The sequence below is a fragment of the Grampus griseus genome (genome assembly GCF_964374135.1).
Source record: "Grampus griseus genome assembly, chromosome: 9".
NCBI lineage: Eukaryota > Metazoa > Chordata > Mammalia > Artiodactyla > Delphinidae > Grampus > Grampus griseus.
The window spans coordinates 13,940,452-13,966,572 of NC_139003.1; the positions used below are offsets into that span (position 1 = coordinate 13,940,452).

Genomic DNA, 26,121 nt, shown 5'->3' on the forward strand with positions numbered 1-26,121 from the left:
ATGACTCTAGCCCTGACGGAACTCTCTCTCCTCTGAAGGACAACTGCAGCTACCATCTCTACCACCCATGCTAGCGCTAGGGCATGGGCAACTTCTACTTCTTCCACATTCCAGGGCCTGGCACACCTTAGACACTCATTAATTGGGTTTTTGGATGAATGAATGGATACCAGGACTCAGTATGTATTGACGAGTGATCAGTGAGGGATCATTCTCATCACATAAGAATTGATGCAAGCAGAGGAAGGCTCATTCCGTGGCGCCTTCGCACATAGACCTCCCTGGGTGTGGGCGACCTAGACGAGAGCAATGCTTTGTGGGTAAAGCTGCACTGGGCTCAGAGCATCTTATGCCGAAAGACAGTGGAAGGCAGCCCTTACCTGGCGGAAAAATGTCAAGTTTCCAATAAAAGGAGAAGCCTTGGGATGTCTGATGCCCAACTTCTCTAGTCTTGAAAATGCTGAGGTGGAGTACCTGAAGGGAAAAGCACGTTTTAAAAACCAAGACACAGGTTTGCAGTCACACTTCTGGCCCTGTTAGAAATCAGAATTATTGAGTTCACTAGAAGTAAGGGTAGAGAAAGTTTCCAGTTGACGGCATCTAAGGACTGAAGAGGTGGAGGCCTAGAGGTGAGGGAGTGGCATGAACAGAGCTCAGTAAACTCCTGATAACAGGCTTGAGATCAAGTCATCCTCAGATCTCTTAGCTGGAAGTCTGCTTAGAGATGATGTAGCCCAAATGACCCTTCCCCACCTACAATTTCCATCAGTAACTTTATTTAAAATTTAATTAATTAATTTATTTAATTTAGGCTGCGCCGAGTCTTAGTTGAGGTGTGCGGGATCTTCCTTGCGGCATGCGAACTCTTAGTTGAGGCATGTGTGCGGGATCTAGTTCCCCCACCAGGGATCGAACCTGGGCCCCCTGCATTGGGAGCGCGGAGTCTTACCCACTGGACCACCAGGGAAGTCCCAGTAAAATTTTTTTTAAACTGCACCTTGGGAATTCCCTGGCAGTCCAGTGATTAGGACTCTGCCATTTTATTGCCTAGGGTCCGGGTTCGATCCCTGGTTGGGGAACTAAGATCCCACAAGCCGTGCAGCGTGGGCATCCCCCCACCAAAAAAAAAAAACCAACCAAACTGCACCTCTCCCCACTTCAGCTGCTCGGCCTTTAAATCTACCATGAACAATTGTCTTACAAGGCAAAGCAAAAAAAGTAACAATGGCAAAAATCAGTTCCCTGTGCAAATATGTGGTTTTCCTTGGTCAAAACTGACCCCTGGACATATCCCTCATCCCATTCCATGGCCTAATAGAGAAAAATAAAAAATAGGGATGGAAGGGACACACCATGGAGACAAGACCTCATCACCAAGCACTTACAAACTCTTTATGTCTGTTTTCATGGCCTGAAACCATATGGGAAGCATATTTTCCTTACCCCAAATCAGGAAACGTGGCCCGACAGATTTCTGTGCCACTTTCCAGGAGAAAGCGGCAGTCTGAGGAGTGCAGTGTGGTTGTCAAAACACTGGAATTACTAGGATATTTCAACAGTTTATGGGAACAGAGGGATAACATAGTGAAAGTCAGAATTGGCTTAGAAAAACCTGGACATATGGCTGTAATCCCTAATCAGCCAGCCAATTAGGTCAAAAGTTCAGTTAGTTCAGAAAAATTAATGAGTCAGACTGGGTGTTTAGCATCATGCAAAGATTAGCCAAATCTCAATTTAAGAGCAAGGAAAAATATGGAGAATATTCATATAGCCAGACTTCAAAGGAGTACTGGAACTTAAAAAACCCCACTGCTCTAAGGCTCACGTATCATTAGAAAGATGGAATGTTTGCTGTAGACTCGGACCTTCCCCTTTGCTGCCTGCTGTCCAATAAGGAGCACTTAAAATAAGAACATTGCAGTGAATACTCAAATAATCAGGGAAGTGACAACAGGTTAACTGTTTTGTGTTATTCTGAGCAAAGCATCTACCTTTAAAGTGGCTACAGGGAGAGCCAAGCCAGGGCAGAAAGGGAAAGCGGGCTCTCCTCCCAGTTTTCCCGAGCAAGGTTTCCACCATATTAGCTGCATTATTGGGTTTGAATGAATCCCCAGGACATCACATTTAAGTCCACGTTCAAGTGTAATTACAAACCACACTCAAGGGCCATGTGTGAATTACATGGATTAGTCATGCCAACATTCCTCTTCATTAGTGTGTATGCCAAAGGTTGACAGCAGAGTGTGTAAAAGTGATTCAAGTAGACTATGATGTTTTAAATAACCCCCTTCACATGTAAGAGGAAAGACCAGAGGAGACTTACCAGTCCACTTAACACTCCCTTCAACATCCTCAAATCTGGTTTCTAGTTCATTTTTTCATCGGTTTTTGTGAATTATTTTCTAAATGTAATCTCTAGTGGGTAGAAAGAAATATGTCGATCTTGGGCCACGTAATTACATCTTAATTTTGTAATTAGATGTCTTGATTGTCTAATTAAAGGACAAGAAGTCTGTGCCTAATTACACATGCTAATTATCATGCAAGCCCATGCCCTAATTATGTAACTCCACTTACAAAAATACCACTGTGTGTCTCTGCACAAAATTCAGACATTTCCAAGCATATGGCATCAGCAGAGAATGTTCTGGACACAACCATAAACTTCAGTTTGCAGCCTGGAGTCAAGTATAGAACTTAAGCGTCTTCAGCTAGGAATTGGCCAAATGTTGCCATCAGTAACTAGAGGCCTTGAACTAAAATCTGCAGGGAGAGATCACTGTCTCCAGACTTCTGAGCAAAATTGCAAAGTGGGTTCCATTTGCTCCCACTTCCTTCTCTGCATCCATGTTTCATATTCTCTGGTCCCAGGCTCCGCTCTGTCTCAACAGGCTCCTAAACCAGAATCCATGGACTTAAGGAGTTAGGGGTTGAATTGTGTCAACCTCCCCGCCGCACCCCCGTAAAATAAGTTAAAGTCCTAACTCCCAGTATCTCAGAATATTACCTTATTTGGAGATAGGGTGGCTGCAAATGTAATTAAAGATGAGGTCATACTGAAGTAGAGTGGACCCCTAATCCATTACGGCTGGTGTCCTCATAAGAGGATGCCATGTGAAACATGGAGACACAGGGAGAATGCCATGTGATGACAGAGGCAGAGATTGGAGTTACATGGCTGCAAGTCAGGAAACGCCAAAGATTGTCAGTAAACCACTGGAAGCTAGGAAGAGACAAGGAAGGATTGTTCCCTACAGATTTCAGTGGGAACATCGTCCTGCAAAAACCTTGATTTCAGACTTCTGCCTTCCAGAACTGTGAGACAACAAACTCTGGTATTTTTAGCCCAGTTTGTGTTACTTTGTTATGGCAACTCTAGGAAACTGGTACACCAGGAACACCCATGAATGAGTTTTAGAGAGTCAATGAAAAAATAATTTTTTTAAATGTCTCCTGTTACCCTAAAAATTGTCATTATGGGGAGCTTCCCTGGTGGCACAGTGGTTAAGAATCTGCCTGCCAATGCAGGGGACACGGGTTTGAGCCCCAGGCCGGGAGGATCCCACATGCCGTGGAGCAGCTGAGCCCATGCGCTGCAACTGCTGAGCCTGCGCTCTAGAGTCCGTGTGCCTGGAGCCCGTGCCCCACAGCAGGAGAGGCCACCGCAGTGAGAAGCCCACGCACGACAACGAAGAATAGCCCCTGCTCACCGCAACTGGAGAAAGCCTGCGCGCAGCAACGAAGACCCAACACAGCCAAAAATAAATCAATAAATTTATGATTTTTTAAAATTGTCATTGTGAAAGAAATTTTTTTTTTTTTTTTTTTTTGTGAAAGAAATTTTTTATGTCAAATTGGGCCATTAAGTCCTGAGCCATCAAAAACGTGCTGGTGGCCAGGGATGCTAGTAAATCAGGTAATAGGCAGACATCATGCAGCCACCATTTCTCAGGGCTGGAAACCATCTAGCGATTTTTAGAATAGCTTCTCTTTGATGGGAACTAATGCAAGTGTATTCCACAATTATGAACATGAACATCTATCATTGTTTACATTAAGGATACTTAAGTTGGAAAACGCCAACGGAAAGGATGTGTAGTAGCTTCAGACAGCATCCTTTGGTTTCACTTCTACAACCAAAGTAGTCAGTTATCCCTATAGGATACAAATCCTGCAGTACCGGTGGTGCTCCTTCTACTGTCCATTCTCAAAATAAATGGAACCACATGGGATCATTTTCAAAACAAGAAATTCCCCAATACTTTGTCTTCCCCAAGACAAAGCCCTTTCTTGATGCATTCAACAAGAGTGGTCAGCCCATCGCTTAGCCCAAGAAGCCACTCGTGATAAATTGGGGGACATTTGGATAAATTGTGTATTAAAGAGATGAGCTGATTGAGGTTGGAGCCAAAGTAGAAAAGAGTCAAACAATGGCTTGTCCTCCAAGAGTCCCTCATTGTGTCTCTTGAGCAGCTGCCATAGAGGAGGAGTTGGTTTCTCTCTTGTGTGCTTCTGGGAACAGCCAGCTCCTCGGCCCATTCATTATGTCTTCACAATCCCTATCAAAGAATGTCTACTGAGTGAGCTGCTTTTGGAAATTTCAGTAGCTATTTATATTTTTGAAATGGTGAAAGATTCTTTTGGCAAATATCAATTTTCCTGGGATAAAAATCACGGTGTTCCAGGAAGAGGTAAAGCCCGGGGGGTGCGAGGTAACCCACCTGTCCCAACTTTGAAGAAGAGAAGCCCTTTGTCATGGTTACTCTACGCTTGGTGACATGCACGACCATTAAAGGCTTTGCCAGCAATTCCGTAAAAGGTTGTGACCACATCAGAAACTTTATTAGACAAGGGCTTACATTTTTGCCTCTTCAAAAGATTTTAAGACATGGGAGCTGAAGATGAGGTTTGCTAGCTTTCCAGAAAATGAATCTTGAAATGCTTGACAGAAATTTGAGCAAAAAAATCTAGAAATATTAGGGAGAAAGCCTACCCTCATTTTATTATAATTGTAGTTTTTTCTGAGTATATTTTTTATATATCTGAGATCCTGTTCTCTATAATTTTTTTCTGTTTCTCTATATTTCCACTTTTTCCATTTACCATCAGGAAAAAAATCTCCATGTTATGAATCCTTTATGAATATTATTTTTATGGCTATATATTCCTCTTGTGGACATATCATAATTTACTAAACTATTTTTATTGTTACATATTTAGGGTGTTTTCAGTTTCTTAGTTAATTTAAGTTATGCCACAACAATAAACATCTCTATGCGTCAAGCTTTTCTGGCACTTTACACAGGAAGCTTATCCAGATCTGAAATCCCTGAGTCACTGGTTTTAAGCACTGGCGTGCAACGCCAAACTGCTTTCCAGAGAGTTTGTCCCAGTTAGTCTCAGTGTCAGTGTATCCATTTCACCAAACACTCTCATAAAGTTTTTCCAAATTTTGTAGACACATCAGTATATCTCGATGTCTGCATTTATTTTCATTCCTAGAGAGAGAGAGAACATTTTTTGCCATCCCTTGTCCTCCAACTTAAAAAATATTTCCCAGCTTTGAAATTACTCTTTCTTTTCCCCCTTTATTCCCACCACAGTTTATCTAGGTGGCAGGCAGAATTGTGCTACACCAATTGGTTAAAAAATTAGTTGGGGGCTTCCCTGGTGGCGCAGTGGTTGAGAGTCCGCCTGCCGATGCAGGGGACATGGGTTCGTGCCCCGGTCCGGGAAGATCTCACATGCCGCGGAGCGGCTGGGCCCGTGAGCCATGGCCACTGAGCCTGCGCGTCTGGAGCCTGTGCTCCGCAATGGGAGAGGCCGCAACAGTGAGAGGCCCCAGTACCGCCAAAAAAAAAAAAAAAAATTAGTTGGGAAATGAGCAGTCATCAATAGGTGACTGTGAGTTGACTCCAAGCACACGTTTGGGCAGGGAGAGGAAGATTAGCAGATGAATTCTGACCAGACTTTGTTTAGAAAATAACTAGCTACAGTCTTGTTAGTTGACTTTAAGTTCTGTTTCCTTCCTCCTTGCCCCATTCTTCCCCTACAATGACGATTAAAGAAACTATATAGAAATTGCTTCAGTCATGCCTCAAGACAGGAGTTCTTGGAAACAGAGTTTCCATATGAGGTCTTCTCAGTTCCCCTTTTAGCACCTCATCTTTCTTTTCACATCCTCATCTTCATGTTCAGTGCCCTCTCTTGACCTTGCTCTCAGGGCTGGAAACCATCTAGTGTACATTCATTCATGTGTCAGTTAGTAGCCGTTAAGTTAGCTCCTAAGATATAACCTGCAAACCAGAAAGTTCATTAACTAATTTATAAGAGTAGGTGTCCTTTTCCAGGAGCAAGAAACTGATGTATCTACTCAGAGCACCTCCTTTTCAGGTACTTGAGAAGCCAAATCAATCATCAGAGGATGATGTGTTAAGCCAGGTTCTACAGTAGGAGGTGGCCCTTCAGAACAGATAAGTCATTGGGACCCTGGGAAAAATAATCTTGCCCCACAGCTGAGTGCACCTCTATAAAGGGTTGGCAAAGAGACAGTGTGCTTGCTGCACCAGCCCCTCTCTGCCCAATGATTTATAATGCTGCCTCCATCATACACCTCTGTAAGACAGGTGCTTGAGTCTATTCTGATCCATTTGTCTGACTTATGCCAATGCCTCACCATTATAACTCTATTACACCTTTTTATGTAGAGAGTATATAGTGTAGAGAAACTATATCTTACTTTCTCATATTAATTTTAGAATTAGTCTAGTTTGATGAAAAATCCTGTTGGAATTTTTATTGGAATTGCATTAAATTTATAAATTAGTACCAATGTTATTACAACACTGAGTCTTCTCATCTGTGTATATGTTATATCTCTCCATTGATTCATTCTCTGTCTTAGTAACGTTTTGTAATTTTATGCACAGAGTATCTTTTTGCTGTTTACATATATTGGTTATTTTTATTGCTCATGTGTAGGAACACCATTTGGTTTTTTATGCCCATCTTGTAATCATGATCCTGCTAAACTTTCTTATTAGTTCTTCTGGTTTACATGTGGATTCTCTTTGATATTTTATGCTGACAATTCTATTTTATGCAAATAATATCAGTTTGTTCTCTTTTTTTTCTAATCCTTTTGTCTCACTTTTCATTTTCTTTTCTTATCACATTGGCTGTGACCTTGAGTACAGTGTTTAAAAGATACAGTAAGAGAGAACATCTTTTTCTTATTTCTGACTCTATGTGGATGTATCTAATGTTTTAAAATTAAGTATAAGATTTTACTGTAGATTTTTAACAGATATCCCTCATTGGGTTAAGGACATTTCTTCCATTCCTAGTTTTCTGGGAAAAGTTTTCCTTGATTAGTCTTTCTATAGGTTTGTCTATTTAATCTTTTCAAAGCACCAACTTTTTACTTTTGTTGATCGTTTCTAATTTTCTCTCTTTTGCTGTTGTCTAGTTCATTATTTTATGCTCATTTTTTATTATGATCTTCCTACTATTTTCTTTGGGTTTACTCTTTGTTTTGTGTGTGGGTGTGTGTTTTCTTTTAGCTTCTTTTTTTAAAAAATAAATTTATTTATTTATTTTTGCTGGGCGTGGACTTTCTCTAGCTGTGGCGAGCAGGAGCTACTCTTCATGGCAGTGTGTGGGCTTCTCATTACAGTGGTTTCTCTTGTTGTGGAGCACGGGCTCTAGGTGTGCGGGCTTCAGCAGTGTGGCATGTGGGCTCAGTAGTTATAGCTCGCAGGCTCTAGGGTGCAGGCTCAGTAGTTGTGGCGCATGGACTTAGTTGCTCCGCAGCATGTAGGATCTTCCTGGACCAGGGCTTGAACCCATGTCCCCTGCATTGGCAGGCGGATTCTTAACCACTGTGCCACCAGGGAAGTCCCTCCTTTAGCTTCTTAACATTTTGGCTCACTTATTTTCAGTATTATTTTGTTTTTAATAAATGCTTTTAAGGATATAAATCTCCCTCTTATTACTTCTTTAGCTGCATCCCACACATTTTGAAATGTAGTACTTTAGTTGTCTGATAGTTTCATTCTAATAGGAGACTACTGAATATAAAATGTGCTGTAAGATGCACACAAGCAAAACTGAGTGGGACGGATATTTTGGAGTTGAAAGACTTTCCCATTGCTTTTCAATTCTGTCCATCTCTATCCATGAAATTAAGTAACAGTCGTTTATAATTTGTCCCCAAAGACCCAGAAAAGGAGACTTCTTATAATCTTCACTCCTCTGGGGAAGAAAAGGAGGACTACTGTGCAGTTCTTTCCCCAGTAGGAACCACAAAAACAGTCATTGTAGTTAGTAGTCTGACAACAACTTTGTCACAGCACAAGAAAAATACACTTACATAGACAAAGAGAGGTATATGATTATTATTATAATTTATAATAATTTTTAATCTTTCTTAAGTACCAGGGACGGTGCCAAGAACTTTTTATACATTGTCTTGTATGAGCCTGCCAACAATTATATAGAGGTAGAAATAAATATTCTTCTCATATTACTGATTAGGAAATTAATACTTAAGGAAATTAATTAGTGTGCCCAAGGTGGCAGTGCTGCTAAGTGATTGAGTCAGAGTTGTCACATTTCAAACAGGTGCTGTATGAACTCCACTAACCTGTTTCTTTCTGTCCTCTAAGCTAAGATGTTGTTGGTAAGCCACTGCATGAGAACATGGCAGAGAATATACGGAGAACAAAGGCAGGTTTCTTAGAAACCAAAGGTATAATAATAACAGATACTAATTAGCTGATGACCATGATGAGAGAGAAAGAGAGCCTTTGTCTTTCTAAAGCCAATGGCTTCACTTCTGCTTTTACTCAGAATTCTCAACTGTTTCTTCTTTCTGTTGCATCAATTTCTCCCTCTCTACTGGATCACCGCTATCAGCATACAAACATATTCTAGTGTCTTCCATCCACGGAAAAAAGCAAACTACTTTGATTCCAGCCATTGCCTTAGTTTTCTTTTTTCTTCCCAGTACAATCCCTTAAAAGCATTATCTAGACATGTTCTCTTCCCTTCTATAGCCATAGTCTCTTCATCTTCCCAGGTAAGCTTCTGTACCTACCACTTCACCAGCACTGCCCTTGTCAAAGTCAGCCATGGTTTTGATCTTGTCCATCCAGTAATTTCTTGCCAGTTTTTTTTTTCTTTTTTACTAGCTTCTCAGCAGCATTTCAACACAGATGAACATTTCCTTCTTCCTGAGACATTCTCTTTTCTTGGCTTCATGACATCACTCCTCAGGGGCTGATCCTCAGAAGAGTCTTTTCTGGCTCCTTTCCTTCTATTAGTCCCATCACTTTCAACACCATCTATATGTCAGTAACTTCCACATTTCTATCTCTAGCTCCATTCTCTCCACTGAGCTCGTCTTTATCCAGACACCACCTTGGCTGCACCCTTTTGATGTGTGTTAGGCATTTTAAACTTAACATACCTAAACCTGAACCCAATTTTCCCCCTAAAGTTCTTTCTCCTCTTTCATCTCTGTATCACTGTTACAACCACAACCCACCAATTGCTCAAGCCAGAAACCTTTGAGACACGGTAGAGTGTGTAATTATATGAAATATGACAATCCCTCCCAGTTGGAGGATTATACATCTCTACCCTGTTTACATAAGGCTGATCACGTGACTTTCTTTGGCCAACTGAGCATGAAAAGACACCATGTGCGCTATGTCCAAGCAGAAGCTTTGAGAGCAACACATGATGAGCCATTTGTCCTTTTCCCTCTGCCATGAGGCCAGTAGTCTCCCCGATGAGAGCTCTTCCCGAAGCCTGGGTTCTGCAATGAAGATGATGATGAGCAAAGAAGGAAGTGGTCCATGATAGACATTTAGCGTGACCAAGAAATAGACATTTGGGCTTCCCTGGTGGCGCAGTGGTTGAGAGTCCGCCTGCCGATGCAGAGGACGTGGGTTCGTGCCCCGGTCCGGGAGGATCCCACATGCCGCAGAGCGGCTGGGCCCGTGAGCCATGGCCACTGAGCCTGCGCGTCCGGAGCCTGTGCTCCGCAGCGGGAGAGGCCACAGCGGTGGGAGGCCCGCGTACCGCAAAAATAAATAAATAAATATTTGTTGATGTAAATCACTGAGATTTGCTGAGGACATGAAGGGAGTCAGTTATTACCCAGGCAGAACTTACTTGAAGCTGGCTGATATTAGACATGTTTAATTCTTCTCTTTTATTTTTCATACTTTACATAGGATCTGTCAGCAAATACTTTAGCTCCGTCTTCAAATTAGCTCTGTCACCATATCTGCCCACTTCTCTCCATCTCTTCTACTTCTATCCTGGTACAAGCCCATAAGGAGGGTTATTTGCTAGTATCTTGCATATGCATTTATCCACTGATCCATCACATTTGCTTCTGGGAATTTATTCTACACATATATGTGAACATAAATATGTACAGGGGTATTTATTTTAGTGTGTTTATAACAGCAAAAGAGTGGGAATAGCCTACATGCCCATCTGCTTGGGACTGTTTAAATAAATTAGGATGCATCCATTCATAGTATACTATGCAACGAAGATGGAAAGCCATCAAGATACAGTATTACATGAAAATAGTAAGATGCAGAAAATTGAGTTTAGTATGTTTCCATTTATGTAAAAAAAATGGGGATACAAAAATAGCTATTTGTATAAGCTTGTACGTTTATTTAAAAGATCTCTATAAGTCTAAATAAGAAGTTAATTGCAGAGGTTACCAATTGTACAGATGGAACTGTGGGGATGAGGATGAGGCAGGAAGGAGATGTTTAGTTTGATGTTTTAGTACAGAAATGCAAAAGTAGGCAAAACAGTAAAATGAATTCCCAGGTACCTACCACTCTGTTTAACAATTATCAACTTGTGACCAATCTCGTCTCAGCTTTACTCCCCCCCACCTCATGCCCAGATTTTTCTGAAGCAAATCCATGACATCAAATCATTCCAACTGTAAATATTTCCGTACCCTTTACTAAAATATAAGGACTCTTTCAAAAAATAACCACAGTATCATTATCACAATTCAAAATAAAAATAGTTCCTTAGTATCCTCAAATATCTAGTCAGTGTTTAAATTTCCCTGATTGTCTCACAACTTTTCTTTACAGTATGTTTGTTGAGTGAGGATCTAAATAAGGGCCATATGTTCGTAATTGGGTCAGATGCCTCTGAAGTATTTTTAAGTCTCTAAATTCTCCTTCCAGTCCCACCCCACCCCCATTTTTCCCTATGCATTTTTACACAACAAAACCAGGTGGTGTCTCGTAGGGTTTCCCGCAGTCTGAATTCTGCTGGTTGCTTCCCATGGTGTAGATTAACCCGTTCTGCAGTCCTAGTAGCTGAATCTAAACCATTGGCTCCCGAATTTGTCTGAAGCTGGAGGAGCTTCACAAACTTCTGACGCCTGTGTCCCATCCGCCCCACGCCCCCCTCACGCCCCACCCCCAGGTGCTGACTTCACTGCCTAAGGTGTGACTTGGGCCTTAGCAGCTTAAAAAGATCCTCAGGTGTTTCCAGTGTTCAACCAAGTTTGAAAACCACTGATCCAGAGGCTTTTTCTGCAAGACTTCTCCACAGGAGGTTCACAATCTACTTGTCTCTTTTATTAGGAACTTAGCAGCTGTGAGGATTACCACCTAAATCTATTCATTCACCAGGGGCTGCAAAGTGGTGATATTTCTTCATTTATTAGCTGGAATAATTCTGAATTTACTCTCCTCTGCTAAGGACAGTTCACATAAGAAAAGTAGGATCCTTTTAGTGTTTGTTTTCAAAATAATGAGTTGATTCCATAACATCTTACATTGGGTGCACATGCTATTTTTGTATCATTACGAACTCATCAATTTAAACATACTTGATGTGTTTTGATCTATTGCAATGGTTATTTTTTTCATCAGATTGTGCCATCTTTGGATAGTGGGAGCACGTGTAAGTTTGTTCCCGAGTACTTTTTGGGAGAACAGCTTCCCCACTCTCTGAAATGACAAGTTGTTCCAGGTACATCTTGTACGTTTCTTGCCCCAGACCTGAATCAGCCATCATCCCAAGAAACTCTGTTTCCTTTTAGTGGAAAATGATATCTAGGGACCGTAACAGAAAGAAGACTTTCCACTGTATTTCTTGGTAATACTTCGTGATATCATGTTTGAGATTTCAGCCATGTGGATGCCTATTCAAAAACTTTAACAGATTTTGAAACTTGTGAATTGAATCCTTTGTAATTAGAATTATTTTAAATGTATTAGTGGTACATTACATAAAAGATCAATATGGTGAATCCTATCAGAAAGTTAAGGAATTGTTTCAGTAAATTAATCTTTCCCAACTGCATTCGTTTCCTACTGTTGCTCTAACAAATAAGCCCACACTTGGTGGTTTAAAATAACACAATGTATTATCTTACAGTTCTGGGGGCCAAAAGTCCGAAATCAGTCTCACTAGTCTGAAGTTGAGGTGTCGGCAGGGCTGGTTCTTTCTGGAGACTCCAGGAGAGTATCCATTGTTTGCATCCTTAGCTTATGGCCATATCACTCCAATGTCTTCTGCTTCCAGGGATCACATCAACTCCTCTGACTGACTCGTACTGTCTCCCTCTTATAAGGACCCTTGTAATTACACTTAGGGTCCACCCAGGTAATTCAGGCTACTCTCCCCATCTCAAGACCCTTAACCACATCTTCAGAGTCCCTTTTGCCATATAAAGTGGAATTCACAGGTCCTGAAGATTAGGGTGTTTGGAGGCTATTATTCAGCTACCGCACCAGCTTGTACTGTGTATAGACGCTGACTGTATTTTGGAGTGTGCTTGAAAAGAAGTGTCTGGGGTGAAGACCATGAGGTTATCAGGGCTTCCTGTTTAGAGAGAACTGATGACCCAGCTGCAGAGGGGTGGGTAGCAGCCCCGCCCAGAGCTCGCAAGGCACTCGGCCTCTGCCTCAGGCGCCCCCGAACCAGGCTTCAGGGGCCCTACCACCTAACCAGCAGACAGATAAGTATTTTACAGAAAAGCCTACACTTTAAAAACAATAAAGTCACCCCACTGTTGGTTACTATAGTGCATAGAGTTAACTAACTTTTCCTTTTTTTTTTTTTTTTTTTTTTTGCGGTACTGGGGCCTCTCACTGTTGTGGCCTCTCCCGTTGCGGAGCACAGGGTCCAGACGCGCAGGCTCAGCGGCCATGGCTCACGGGCCCAGCCGCTCCGTGGCACGTGGGATCTTCCCGGACAGGGGAACGAACCCACGTCCCCTGCATCGGCAGGCGGACCCTCAACCACTGCGCCACCAGGGAAGCCCTAACTTTTCCATTTTTGTCCCAACTTTTCAGTCAGTTGAGTCAATAAATCTCAATTGGCGTTAAGAGGTTAATCTTCTAAATTCAGTCATTTGTACAACATCTTTACAATTTTTGCCATATCTGCAAATCACCTAGGCTAGCACTTGCTTCCAACTTCCCTTCAAATAAACTTAAATAGAAGGAAACTTTATGTCATGACCATAAATGAAAACCATTACCACTTCCATAAAGAAAAACTAACAGTAAAGGGCTTCCCTGGTGGCACAGTGGTTGAGAGGCCGCCTGCCGATGCAGGGGACACGGCTTCGTGCCCCGGTCCGGGAAGATCCCACATGCTGCGGAGCGGCTGGGCCCGTGAGCCATGGCTGCTGAGCCTGCACGTCTGGAGCCTGTGCTCCACAACGGGAGAGGCCACAACAGTGAGAGGCCCGCGTACCGCAAAAAAAACAAAAAACAAAAAAACAAAAGAAAAACTAACAGTAAAAATAAACACTTTACAATGGGAAATTTTAAAACCCGGGAAATCCCTAGAATGATCCCACTGGCCACGCACGGACGGTCCAGAAGGGCACTTCCAGGAAGACGGGGCTCTCGAGGCTGGTCCAAATAGGCCACATTTTAAAATGTGCTCTGTTTAGGTTGCCCTGGCTCAGCTTGTAGTCTAACACCGCGGCCAGAGAACGATGAAGAAAGCTCAGTCCTTTTTCAGAGTACACGTGGAGAATCAGTTCTAATGAACCTTGTTGTCCTGTATTTCATTTCTCAGAACCTAAGAGAGCTGCTCTGCATTTGACATTGGATTTATTCCAAACTATGACAGCAGTTTACCCTCAGGAAGGGGAATAGTCCTGGGAATGACATCCTTCGTCACTCTTAGGGCTAATGGTAACCGATGTGTTACAGGTGACGTGTTACAAGGATCATAAGGTGGACACGCGTGTCTCCTACAAGCCAGGCATGTGCTGGGCGCCAGGGAAGCTGCAGGAACATGGCACTTACAGCCTAGGAGACCCGACACACGTTCAATGGCTAATGCCAAGCAGTCAATTAAGCATTTACATTATGATCCTTGCAGCAAAGAAGCATCATGTGTCAGGGGATGTGCCTGCTGAAGTGTGTTTTGATCACTTAAGAGCACTTCCTCTGTCCAACCATTGGATGGTACATATTTGTTGAACTGGAAAAAAATGGCAAATGGTCCTTATGCTTATTATTTTCCCCCAAGGCTAGTTTTCAAAAAACAGAGACCTCCAAAGCAGGCCAATTTCCAAAAGTCCATTAAACTGAGGATAGAGGTGTGAAAGCTGGCACAGTAAAGAAGAACTGTGTCACCCATAGCCGGTGAAGGTGCTGGAAGAGGCTGCTGCTTTGAGGGGGTGGTGTCCCAGGAGGTCCCTGAGAAGAGCGAGCTCTGGGGGTTCCTGTGGAGGAAGCGCTGGGCACCTGCCTTAACACTGAGTGAGCTCTGCTTTCTAAGGTGTGCCTCCCAGTGCCCAGCCCGACCCAAGAAAACTAGCTGACACCTTCTAGGACCGAAGGCAGCAAGTGGCGCAGGAGACGCAAGAGGGAGGGGATATGGGGATATGTGTATACGTATAGCTGATTCACTTTGTTATACAGCAGAAACTAACACACCATTGTAAAGCAACTATACTTCAATAAAGACGTAAAAAAAAAAAAAAAGAAAAAAAGAAGGGAGAGGACCTCAGCCCCGCCTCCGCCTTAGTTCCCCATTTCTCTGCCACTTCTCACAGAAGCGTTCTGGAAGCCGCCTTGCCCTTTCGTGCCAGTGAGAATTAAAGGAGAAGAATGATGAAGATAGCACAGAAAGTAGTTTCACAATACAAATACACACGTGACTCGTCTTTCTATTTTAAAAATAGAGCAGTTGAATTATGTGACAAGACCAGTTAGGTGTCTGATATTTATGAAACACTTCTAGAATTTTTTTTTTAAGTATTGGTTATTTGACTGAATTTAACTAGACTGAGTTCCCCCTTCCGCCCACAAGAAAAACCAATGACATATATAAATGCAGCAAAAAATCTTCCCCAAAACCTCTCTTCTAGGTGGGGAGAGGGAAAAAAAAGAGTCACAGCTTAGTGCATTAAAAAATATATTTATATTGGGATTGATGTATATACGCTATTGATACTACGTATAAAATAGATAACTAATGAGAACCTACTGTATAGCACAGGGAACTCTACTCAGTACTCTGTGGTGACCTGAATGGGAAGGAACTCCAAAAAGGAGGGGATATGTGTATACGTATAGCTGATTCACTTTGCTGTACAGTAGAAATTAACACAACGTTGTAAAGCAACTATACTCCAATAAAAATTAAATGAGAAAAAAATATTTATAGTAAATATTTTTAAAATAAAATATATTTTAATTTATTATAATATATTTAAATGTATAACTTTAATTTTATATGTTTATATATTTTAAAATGAAAACCTGCTTCTTTTATTTAGGCCTGGAATTCCTTATGTGTCAGGGGACTGTCAGCTCGGACGTAGCATCCTACAGAAGCCCCGGCCTCCTCCCACTTGTCCCAGAAGCTGGAGGATTTGGCTCTTGTGAGGGACGAAGCAAGCCAAAGAATTTCTTACCAACTCCCTTGAAGCAAGAACTTTGCTTCTGTGAACGCTTCTGTGTTCCCCCAACGCTGAGTCCTGTAGCCCTGCCCAGGAGCATGAGGTTCTCATCCGAGAACCACGGGCAGCTTCTGGGTTTTAGAGACTCAAGTCGCCCAAGATGCATTTTTGCGGAGATGGACAAATAACTAGGTCGTCCCAGATCAGCAGGAACATCGCCGCGAGACGCTTTAAAAAACTCTCACTCCTCCCTGACAGGTAAGGGTCCAGGCCAGAGCCTGAGTTCCTTTCTATCTCTTCATCTGCCGATTAGTAGACTGGGCCTCACTGGTAATCGTGCTCTCAGGGTAATGGCTTGTTTAAGTAATTGACGATGTTTGTTCTCACCGGGGAATCTTAGCACATCAAAAGATGTTGAGAAAGCCAAAACTCACCTAGAGTCTGAGTTAATCACTTTGTCAAGCACAACAAAGGCTGTCTCGCTTTGCTAATAATCCCAAATGAGGTAGCAACCCTCAGTTAAATAAGGAAACGATGGTGTCTTTAATTAATGTTTTAAAGAGCTCTGACTCGCTTTTTCACTCCCTTTATTTTTCTGAGAATGTCGGGAAACGTGTGCAGAGCTGATATCTTCCAAACTTCTCAAGTGCAGGAAGGGCGGGAGACCTTCCCTGAAGTTCATGGGAAGGGATCTGCGGCCTTTAGTGGAGCACAAGGTCAGTGCGTGTGGCTGTACCTAGCTCCGAGGAAGTTCATCCCGGCGTGTGCCTCCACGTGAGCCCTAGTACTTCCCCCTGCTCCGGGCTTGGCCCCTCGAACAGGACCCTCCTTCCCCCGCGTCGCTGCCTCAGCCTTTCTGGACGGCACCTCAGAACCCAGCTGCCCTCCAGCTGCCTTTCTGATCCCAGTTGTCTCTCGTAAGGCTCTTCCCAAGCGGCTGAAGCTTCGCCAGCCTCCCGACAGGCCCTCACCCCCTTGCGTCCCCTCCCTCGCCTCCCAGAGCCCCAGGCCGGATCACGCAGGCAGGTCAGAGCCCTGGGGCCTGCGTGTCCAGAATGGAAGGCTGGACTTGGTGATGTGTCGGTCTGAGCCCAGCTGCACAGTCTTTAAAAGGACTTGGACAACCTTAAGGCTACTTGGAAAGCCAATGAGTAGATGGGGGGATGGGGTCTGGAAGTGGCTCATCTCAGGTCAGCAATACTTAGAGAGTGTGGGTACCGTACAAAGGGTAAGACACATCTGACCCCCAGAGACTGCATCCTATGGAAAACAAATGGGCCGTGGGGAGGTTTCCCTTGGACTTGGGGAAGCCCTGATAACTGCCGTCCGTGTACTTCTTATCTTACCTAATAACTCCCCATGGTTTCTAAACTGTGCCTTTTTTTTTTTTGCGGTACGCGGGCCTCTCACTGTTGCGGCCTCTCCCACTGTGGAGCACAGGCTCCGGACTCGCAGGCTCAGCAGCCATGGCTCACGGGCCCAGCCGCTCTGCGGCATGTGGGATTCTCCCAGACCGGGGCACGAACCCGTGTCCCCTGCATTGGCAGGTGGACTCTCAACCACTGCGCCACCAGGGAAGCCCAACTGTGCCATTTTTGACTCTTCCCATCAAACCTCATCTGCAGTCAATCACCAGGTACCGTCAATTCTACCTTCAAACCACTTCTCTAGTGAGTTCTCCTTACTTCTGACTGGCACTGCCCTATTTCAGGCCATCATTGTCTGTCCCTTGGGCATGGACTCAATAGAGTCCTGGATTGGCCTCCCAGTCTCCAGTTTCTTCCCTCATCCACCAATCTGCCATCCGTGCTAGTGCCAGAAGAATCTTGCTAACATGCACATCTGATCATGTTGTGGACCGGTTCAGAATTCTTCATTGGCTACCTGTCACTTTTAGACCAACGTTAAACTCCTTTATTTGGCGCATAAGACCTTTGATGATCTGGCCCCAGCCCAACTGCTCAGCCTCACTCCAGGTGATCTCTGTCCTCAAGCAGTCTTTCATGACCTGGACATTGCTAGTTATACCGACTTGTTTCACCCTTCCAGGCTCTTACCCGTGCTCTTCTCCAGGGCCAGGATTAAGGTGACACAAGAGAGGCATCTAGGATGCAAAATTTAAGGAGGCACTCACTCCCAGGGAAGTGCAGGTGCTGACCCTGCTCCTACACGACCCTGAGAGTGACTGCCTCCTTAAATCTCGTGTCCCAGGTGCCTGCTTACCTCACCCTGCTCCCAGCGCACTCTTCTCTGCCTGGTGTACCCAACCTTTTTCTTTACCTGGCAAATCCTGAATTCAAGTCTCTGCTTGAGGGATGCCTCCTCCAGCAGCCCACCCAAGATTATCCTGGGCACACAGAGACATTCTCCTTGGCCACCGGCTCCTTCATGGTAGGGGGATTGCAGACAAAGAACAGGAGAACTTGGTGTATTGTTTGTAGGAATATAATCCTGCCTAAGCTCATTATTTACTGTACCTGGTTCTGCGTCCATCATGTGGGCTTAGTCATCTGTAGTTAATCCTTTTGTTTTTATGAAGTCCTTAAAGAACCCTTTAGATGTTGTGAAAGGGAGACATCTGCCTTGAGTGAACCCCAGAAGACAATTACATTTGAGCCCAGCGAGGGCAGAGGGGGCTACTTTTGCCTCTGTATCCTGCATAATAATAGCGAACAGTTACAGACTATTTCCCAGGGGCCAGGAGCTGTTCTAAGTGCTTCACACATTAACTCATTTACTCCTCTCCACACTCTGTGTGGGAGGCGCTATTATGATCATCTTGGTTTTGCAGCTGGGAAAACTGTGGCTCAGAGAGATTAAGTCACTCGCCCAAGGCTGTCCAGCTAGTAAGTAGAGGAGCTGACATTCCAACCCAGGCTGTCTGGCTCTGAGTCTGTGCCCTTAGCTAGTAGCCTCTGTGTCTCTTGTTTTACATTTGCAGAGCAGCAAATTGCCTAGAACTCGACCAGTCTACAAGATCGAGGGTGTGGGAAGCTTTGCTCACTTCTGTGGAGTAAGGACTCTGATGCCCCTGTGAAAAGACAGATGCCATTCACGGGACTCTATTATCCCCTGGGATCAAATAACTGATCAGATTTGCCACTGAGTCAACAGGGCCCCAAGACTTGAAACAAGGACAGGTCAATTTAAAGGGGAAACCTGGCCTGTGCAAAGAGTAAAGGAACTGTTTTTTTCGCCTGTTGAGTCTCAATATCCCTGAGTAGCCACGGGGAGGGTAAGGAGCATTAGGTACCTGTACTAGGTGCACCGGATGACTCTAAATTCTCTTATAACTAGCCTGGTAAGCATTCAGAAAACATTTGCCAGTTGGATTTGATGTACATCTTCATAAACCCAGCCAATATTTCCAACTTTCTATTGCACTGTGACCTGCCCAATAGCCTGGAACAGGCCTAGGAAATCCCATTCTGCCTCCCAGCTTGGCAGATAACTTAAAGAACTTAGGCAGTCAAAATAACAAAAGAATATGGTGAGTGTTTCAAAAATTATAATCCCATCGCATTTTGTTTGTTACCATAATCTCCATATCTTTGTGTTGACCTAATTCTTGGCAAATTCACTCATTGGCCTTTGATGACCCCATAGCTACAGCGGTCAACTGAAGGTCCAACTGGAAATTGTGTAAAACAAGGTCTCCAGTCTAAGGTCACCAAGATCTCAGTGACTTTTGCTCAGTGATGTGGTTGGTTGTGGCTCTCACCCCCCTGGGCTCTGGACCAGATGTGCAGACCCACAGAACCTGCCTGACCATCTGCATGTCTGACCCATCTGGGTTTGGCCTCTTGCCTGCCTCCTGTGTTTTATAATGTCTCCCATTACAGTCCCTGGTCCCAGTCCTGGCTCATCCTGGCCATTCCTTTCTCATCGCCTGTATTGGTTATCTAGTGCTGTGTAACAAATTACCCCCATCTCCTAAGTGGCTTTAAACAACAATCATTTGTCATCTCACATGGTTTTCAAGGGTCAGGAATCTGGGAGGGTGTTTCCTGGGAGGTTTGTGGATGAGGGTTTCTCATGAGGATACTGTCAAGCTGTCAACTGAGGCTGCAGTGATCTAAAGCTTGCCTGGGCTTAGAGAATCACATTCACGCCCACTTATGTAGCTGTTGGCAGGCTTCACCATATGGGCCCTCCATAGGGCTGCTCAACATGGCAGCTGGTTTCCCCCTAAACAAGCAACCCAAGGCAGAGAGAGAGCCCGCGGAGCGGCTGGGCCCGTGAGCCATGGCCGCTGAGCCTGCACATCCGGAGCCTGTGCTCCGCAACGGGAGAGGCCACAACAGTGAGAGGCCCGTGTACCACAAAAAAAAAAAAAAAAAAAAAAAAGTGATACACTGTCACCTCTGCTGTATTCTGTTGGTCACCCGACTGACTCTGGAACAGTGCAGGAGGGGACTAAGCAAAGGTGTGAATCCTAGGGGACAAGGATCATTAGGGACCATCCCTATGCCCCAGCATGAACAAATTTGATTAAAGTACATTCTTCTTCCAAAGTTTCACCTTGGGTTTTTCCAGATGGTTACTAAAACTTATGAAGTCTATAAGCTGTTTCTTCCTATGATGAGTTGTAGTTGTGCCATTCTTCATTCCATAAAGTTGTTTTTAGTGCCTACTTTGTGCCAGATGCCATGGTACATCCCCAAGGGAATAGATATCTACTTGACTCTTACTGGAAAAGTAAAATCAGGGAAACTTCAAACTGAGGTGGAAACCATATGGCTGATAATAGCAGCTAACATTTATTAAGCATGTGCTATGGGCCAGGCATTATACCAAGCACTTTATAAACATGGTGGCCTTTAATCTCCACCAACATCCTTGTTATGTCCATTATACAGATGGGGAAACTGAGACATAGAGACCATCCCCAGTGTCTGACACACTGGTCAGTGGCCAGCCCGCAGCCCAGGCCTGGTCTCTCTGACTGAACAGCCTGAGCCTCTAGCCAGGCCTTCGACCGGTCTGTCCTGGCTCAGCAAGGCTCATGAGGGGAAGAAGACTGCAGTCATCTTCTAGGGCTGCTGTAACAGTACCACAAACTGGGGACTTACAATGACAGGAATTTACTCTTTCACAATTCTGGAGACCGGAAGTCTGATATCACGATGTTGGCCAGGCCAAGCTCACTCAGAGCCTCCAAGGGAAGACCCTCCCTTGCTCTTCCTAGCTTCCGGCGTTTGCCAGCAGTCCTTGGAGTTCCTGTGCAGATACATCATTCCAATCTCGGCCTCCATCCTCCCATGATGTTCTCCTTGTGTGTCTGTGTCTTCACAACATCTTCACTCTGTGTGTCTCTGTGACCAAATTCCCTCTTATAAGGACATCAGTCCTGGATTAGGACTCACTCTAATTCAGCATGAACAACTTGGTTGCCCCTAAGAACACACTATTTCCAATTAAGGCCACATTCGGAGGTGCCAAGTGACCATGAATCTGGGGGTGGGAGGACACTACTTAACCCAGTACGAAGACCATCAGAGCTGTCACCAGCCATGGGAAAGGCCAACACCTGGGTATGTGGATGGGGACAGGTCCCTGTGGTCAGAGGAGGCAACATGGAAAGAAACTGACTCTAATGAAAGAAAACGCTAATTCAAATACATTTTTCCTTGGCTCACTTTGAACGTTGGGCTTTGGGTTTGTTTGTTTGTTTGTTTGTGGGGATTTTTGTATATTGAGGCGTGTATTTTTTGGTATTTATTATTAGTATGCTAACTAATCTATATTTTAGTTGTTTCAGTCAGCATATCCTTTTTAGAGCAAAAAAGGAAATGAAAGTTTATGGCTGATTTTGGATTGCAAGAGCACGTCACTACTGAGATTCACCAGCAGCTTCCTAGAGGAGAATGTAATTTGTATCTTTCAGAGCTCAAGCTCAGTTCACTGTGTCTAACAGGGCTTGTGATGCTGGCCCACACCCTTTCTCCTTTCAGCCACTAGCCAGCACCAAGGGGTAGTTTCTGGAAGGGCAAGCGACCATCCTAAAACATATTTTTTCTTTAATAACTCAGTAGGGCCCCAGCACCCGTGAGAATACTTATAGTAATTCTGGAGCAATTTATGTTTCCAGCCATAGCCGTGTCTTGGTATAACAGCATACATACATGTATTGCCAAGTATAGAACAATGAATTTGTCCCAAATGATACAGCTCACAGTCTATGAGGATATCCCCTGCTTGTTGTATTTCAGGGTATGGTGAACACACTAGACTCTCCGCTTTCAGGCTTCCTCTGGTCTTTCTGGACTTGAGAAATGTTTTCCCTCAATCCTGCTTTTCCAGACTAGAATTGGATCCTTTATGTGGCAGCTGCTCTCTTCCCTACCCCATCCCTGAATCAATATTTACTCTTCTCAGGGTATGTTGTACCTCCATCATTGGTCAGTCCTTGATCTCTACCTCTTATTCATCTAGATATTCCTGGGTTCACCCCCAGGCTCAGCCCAGGTCCAAGCTGAGCCCCTACACTGAGCTCACAACCCTGCTTTAGCCCTCTTGGTGCTAGTTCCTCACTTCACAGCCAAGACCCACTGTGACTCACCATCTCGTTGCCTCAGCTGGCAAACGTCCCATCAATGTCTGTTCTTTTTTCAGAGATCATTGTTGTCATTTATGATAAAAATCCAGACTTCCATTAGCTTTACGTTTTTGTTTTGTTTGCTCTTTGTTTGTTTTTATCTTTGTTTCCTCTTTTGTTTTGTCTAGTCACTCATGGCCTCTTGCACAACCCACATGTGCAATCTTCAAGCATGTGGTAGATTGAACCATTCCTCCCAACTCTTCATGCCCTCCCTTTATCAAAATTCGACACCATCAGCCTTTGTGCTATGACTTTGAAGTACCTCCCACTACAATGGAGTCTTCTTCCCCAACACATTAATGTTAGGCTTGGGCATGTAGCTTGCTTTAACCAAAGGAATATGGGCAAAATTGACATTAAGCCACTTTAAGGCTGAGCCCTCAAGAGACATTGCTTATTTCCTGTTGCGTTTCTTGCATCCCTGTGATCTATCAGGAGCAGAACTTTCCTGAAGTATCCTCTTCAGCCTACACCCCGTCACAAACCCATGTGGAGCAGATCTGAACCCCACCCAAGCCTGGAACAGAACTACCCCAGCCAACACACAGACCATGAGAAAAATAAATGTTGTCGTTTGCCAGTGAGTTTGGGGTGGTTTGTTACACAGTGTTATTTCAGCAGTAACTGACTGATACAGGGCAATTCACTTCTCTAGACCTTCATTTCCTTATCTGTAAAATGAGGCCATTGGACTATATTCGAGGTGCTCAGCCTTTTCTCTACCCCTACACAACTGAGGGCCCTGCAGTAAACCCAACAGTAAGAGACTAAGCATATCAGAGTCAAATACTGCAAAGCACTCAAGAAAGAGAAGGATTGGGAAATGTGAATTCTGTTTAGGAACCAGGGACTCACTGGTGGCCTTGGAGAGAGTCGTTTTGGTGGGCAATGGAGCAGAAGCCCCATTGTAGGGCTGAGGGTGAATGGGAACTGAGAAAGCGAGCAAGCGTGGGGTCTTGACTGGGAAGGGAAGGATGAGATGCAGTCGTGGCAGAGGTGGAGCATGTAGTCAGAGAAGAGGTGCCTGTTGGTCGGCTGACTCACTTGTATGTTTTAAGACGGGAGAGAACTGAACCTGCAAAGAAACGTTTACGGTGTCATAATAAAGGGATGACGAAGTAAGGGGCTTGGACAAGAGTGTGCAGGAAACCAGAGGTCTGGTCTGTGAGAGAGAAGAGAGTGAGAACTTCCCAGGATTTATTTACTGATTTGCTATGCATCGTTTGCACTTCAAGTTCTCAAACCCAAGGGCGAGGCACGTGTCAACCAGTGAAACAAAGGCTATTCTTCTTTCCCAGTCACTTCTAAACCTGCTGCAATCTGGCGTCTATTCTTACCACCTCCAACATCACCTAAAACTTCTTAGTTGCTAAATCCAATAGGTATTTTTTAAACCCCATCTTACTTGTTCAAGACCAAAAGCTACCTTATGGTATAAGCTCAAGATCGTTCAAAATGAGGCCACGTGTTTGACACGTGGCTCTCTTCACTGTTCACTTCAGTGCCGTCTTGGGGATCATGTGAGAAATCCAAACGGTATTTTAAAATGATAAAATAAAAACCACGATCTACCTACCTAGCACCTATGCGATTATTGTGGAGTCCAAACCTGCAGTTAATAATGGGGTAACAATAGCTAACACTTACTGAACGTTAACCGTGCCCAGCACGGCTCCAAGTTTAATCCTTCCAGCACGCTGTGAGGTGAGCACTGTTATTATCCCTACTTAAAACTGGGTGAACTGAGGCACAGCGACCTTAAAAACTTCCTTAAGGTCACGAAGCTATCCAGGACTTGAACCCAGGCAATCAGGTTCCAAAGCCCAAGCTCTGGACCATTACACATGTGGGGAAAGGCAGCCAAGAGTGAAGTGGTTTTAGTGTGCTTTTAGAGGCGGTGTTGATGTCCTAACGTCGGCTAACGTGCTTGGGAATAGTTTATTTTCTTAAATGGGTTCAGCAGTCACCTTTGCACTAAGATTTTGTTTAGCAAGCCTTCCCTCATGCAGAGATGAACTTCAACCCACAGCCCAGTCTTGCCTGAATTATAAAGATGAAATTTTTATTGAGATTCAGAGTTCAATTCAGTGAAATTTTGTTTTATAACATGTAGGGGTGGCAGCTGGCTGCAGTGACATGCATCCAGAAATAAATGGAAATTCTCTATGAGGATATTCATAGCAGCAAAGAGCCGCTAACATGAGTTTGTGTCTTTATATGCCAAGCGTGTGCCACATGAAATCCTATACACCGTCCCTCTTAATTCAGCTTCGGTCAACAAATCATCGAATGCCTATTACCCCACAGAAGTGTACAGGCACAGTGCTAGGCACCTCAGGGGAAAGCTGGGTAAGACCCAGTTCTGCTCACCTTCTAATGGGGGAGCCAGGGAAGTGGTACGAGAGAGAGAGAAGGTACCGGCTGTGGTAGGGCCAAGACCACAGGAGATGCAGGGCTCTCGCCGGAATGAAGGGGTGAAGAGCACCCCAGGAGAGGGAAGGAAATTGAGGGCAAACAGTGTGACGTGGGGAGAACTGGAGAGCAAGGTGCCAGGTGAGGAGGTGACCACGCGGAAGTGGATGGGACCAGGTCAGAGAGGGCCTCCCGCGCCAGCCAGGGAGACCGGTTCCCCAGGCGGGGAGGGGCCACGGGAGGGTTTTCTGAAGCAGTGGTGAGATTCTGGTGTGTTCTTCCGGCTGCAGAGTTGGAGGACAAATTTGAGGGGCACAAGACATGAGGTAGGGAAATCAGCTGGGTGTCTATTTCCAGCCAAGGGACGCTCTTGAAATCCTGAACTACAGAGTAGAAGAGCAGAAAGGGGGGAAAGAAGGATTCAGACACCACTTAGGAAACAAGACTGGGCTAACTGGGAGGGGTGAGGGAGAGCTGGCCTGGGGGGCTGGGTGGAAAGGATGCCGTATGCTGAGACCCAGGGACCGTCAGCCCTCTCTTATCAGTGAGGAAACTGGCAAGGATGGAGTGACTTGCCCAAGGTCCTCCAGTGGAAAAAGTACATCTGCCCTCAACTGGAAAGGTCTTGCTGATTTCCACAGTGCCATATTTCTCCTAAGAACTTCCCAGTTATCTCCCTTATATCATGAGACGATGCTAGCAATTTTGGTCACTCTCTGTGTACAGACAGTGTTGAAACCATTAAATGTATAACTGACTGTGCTTTACAATGCTCACAGCCTGGGCTTCCCGGATGCCTATTGATTTGCGAAGATAGGAAGGGGATACGTGAGACATTTTCAACATTGCAAAGAGCCTAAATGTAAATCGTGCCTTTATTGACAATAAGATTGTGCAGGTTAACTAAAATGTCAAGTTTCTTTGCTTCAGAGCAGAATTATAACCTGGTACCCTAATGCTGGTTCTCTCATTGATCACTGTTTTCATCGGCAGAGCTTCCATCGGCTTGTCTTTGAATAATTAAAATGGGAAAATAAATCATTCATTACTTAAATATACATCATTGTTTGGACAATAGAACACAGAACCTATGAGGAAATAATATAAACAGTAGATGTTGGTGAAGAGTTTAGATAGCGGTGCTTGGAACTGTGGGGATCAGCGGTTAATGAAACAG

General features: G+C 44.3%; 1 protein-coding gene across 1 annotated transcript in view; it reads right to left on the bottom strand.

Moving 5' to 3' along the window:
* Positions 1-26,121, bottom strand: part of TBXAS1 (thromboxane A synthase 1) — a 151,073-nt gene that overhangs the window by 115,130 nt on the left and 9,822 nt on the right. The window contains exon 2 of the mRNA XM_082662137.1: positions 381-474. Coding sequence (XP_082518263.1) covers positions 381-474 — 94 coding nt within the window. The remainder of the gene's footprint in view (positions 1-380; positions 475-26,121) is intronic.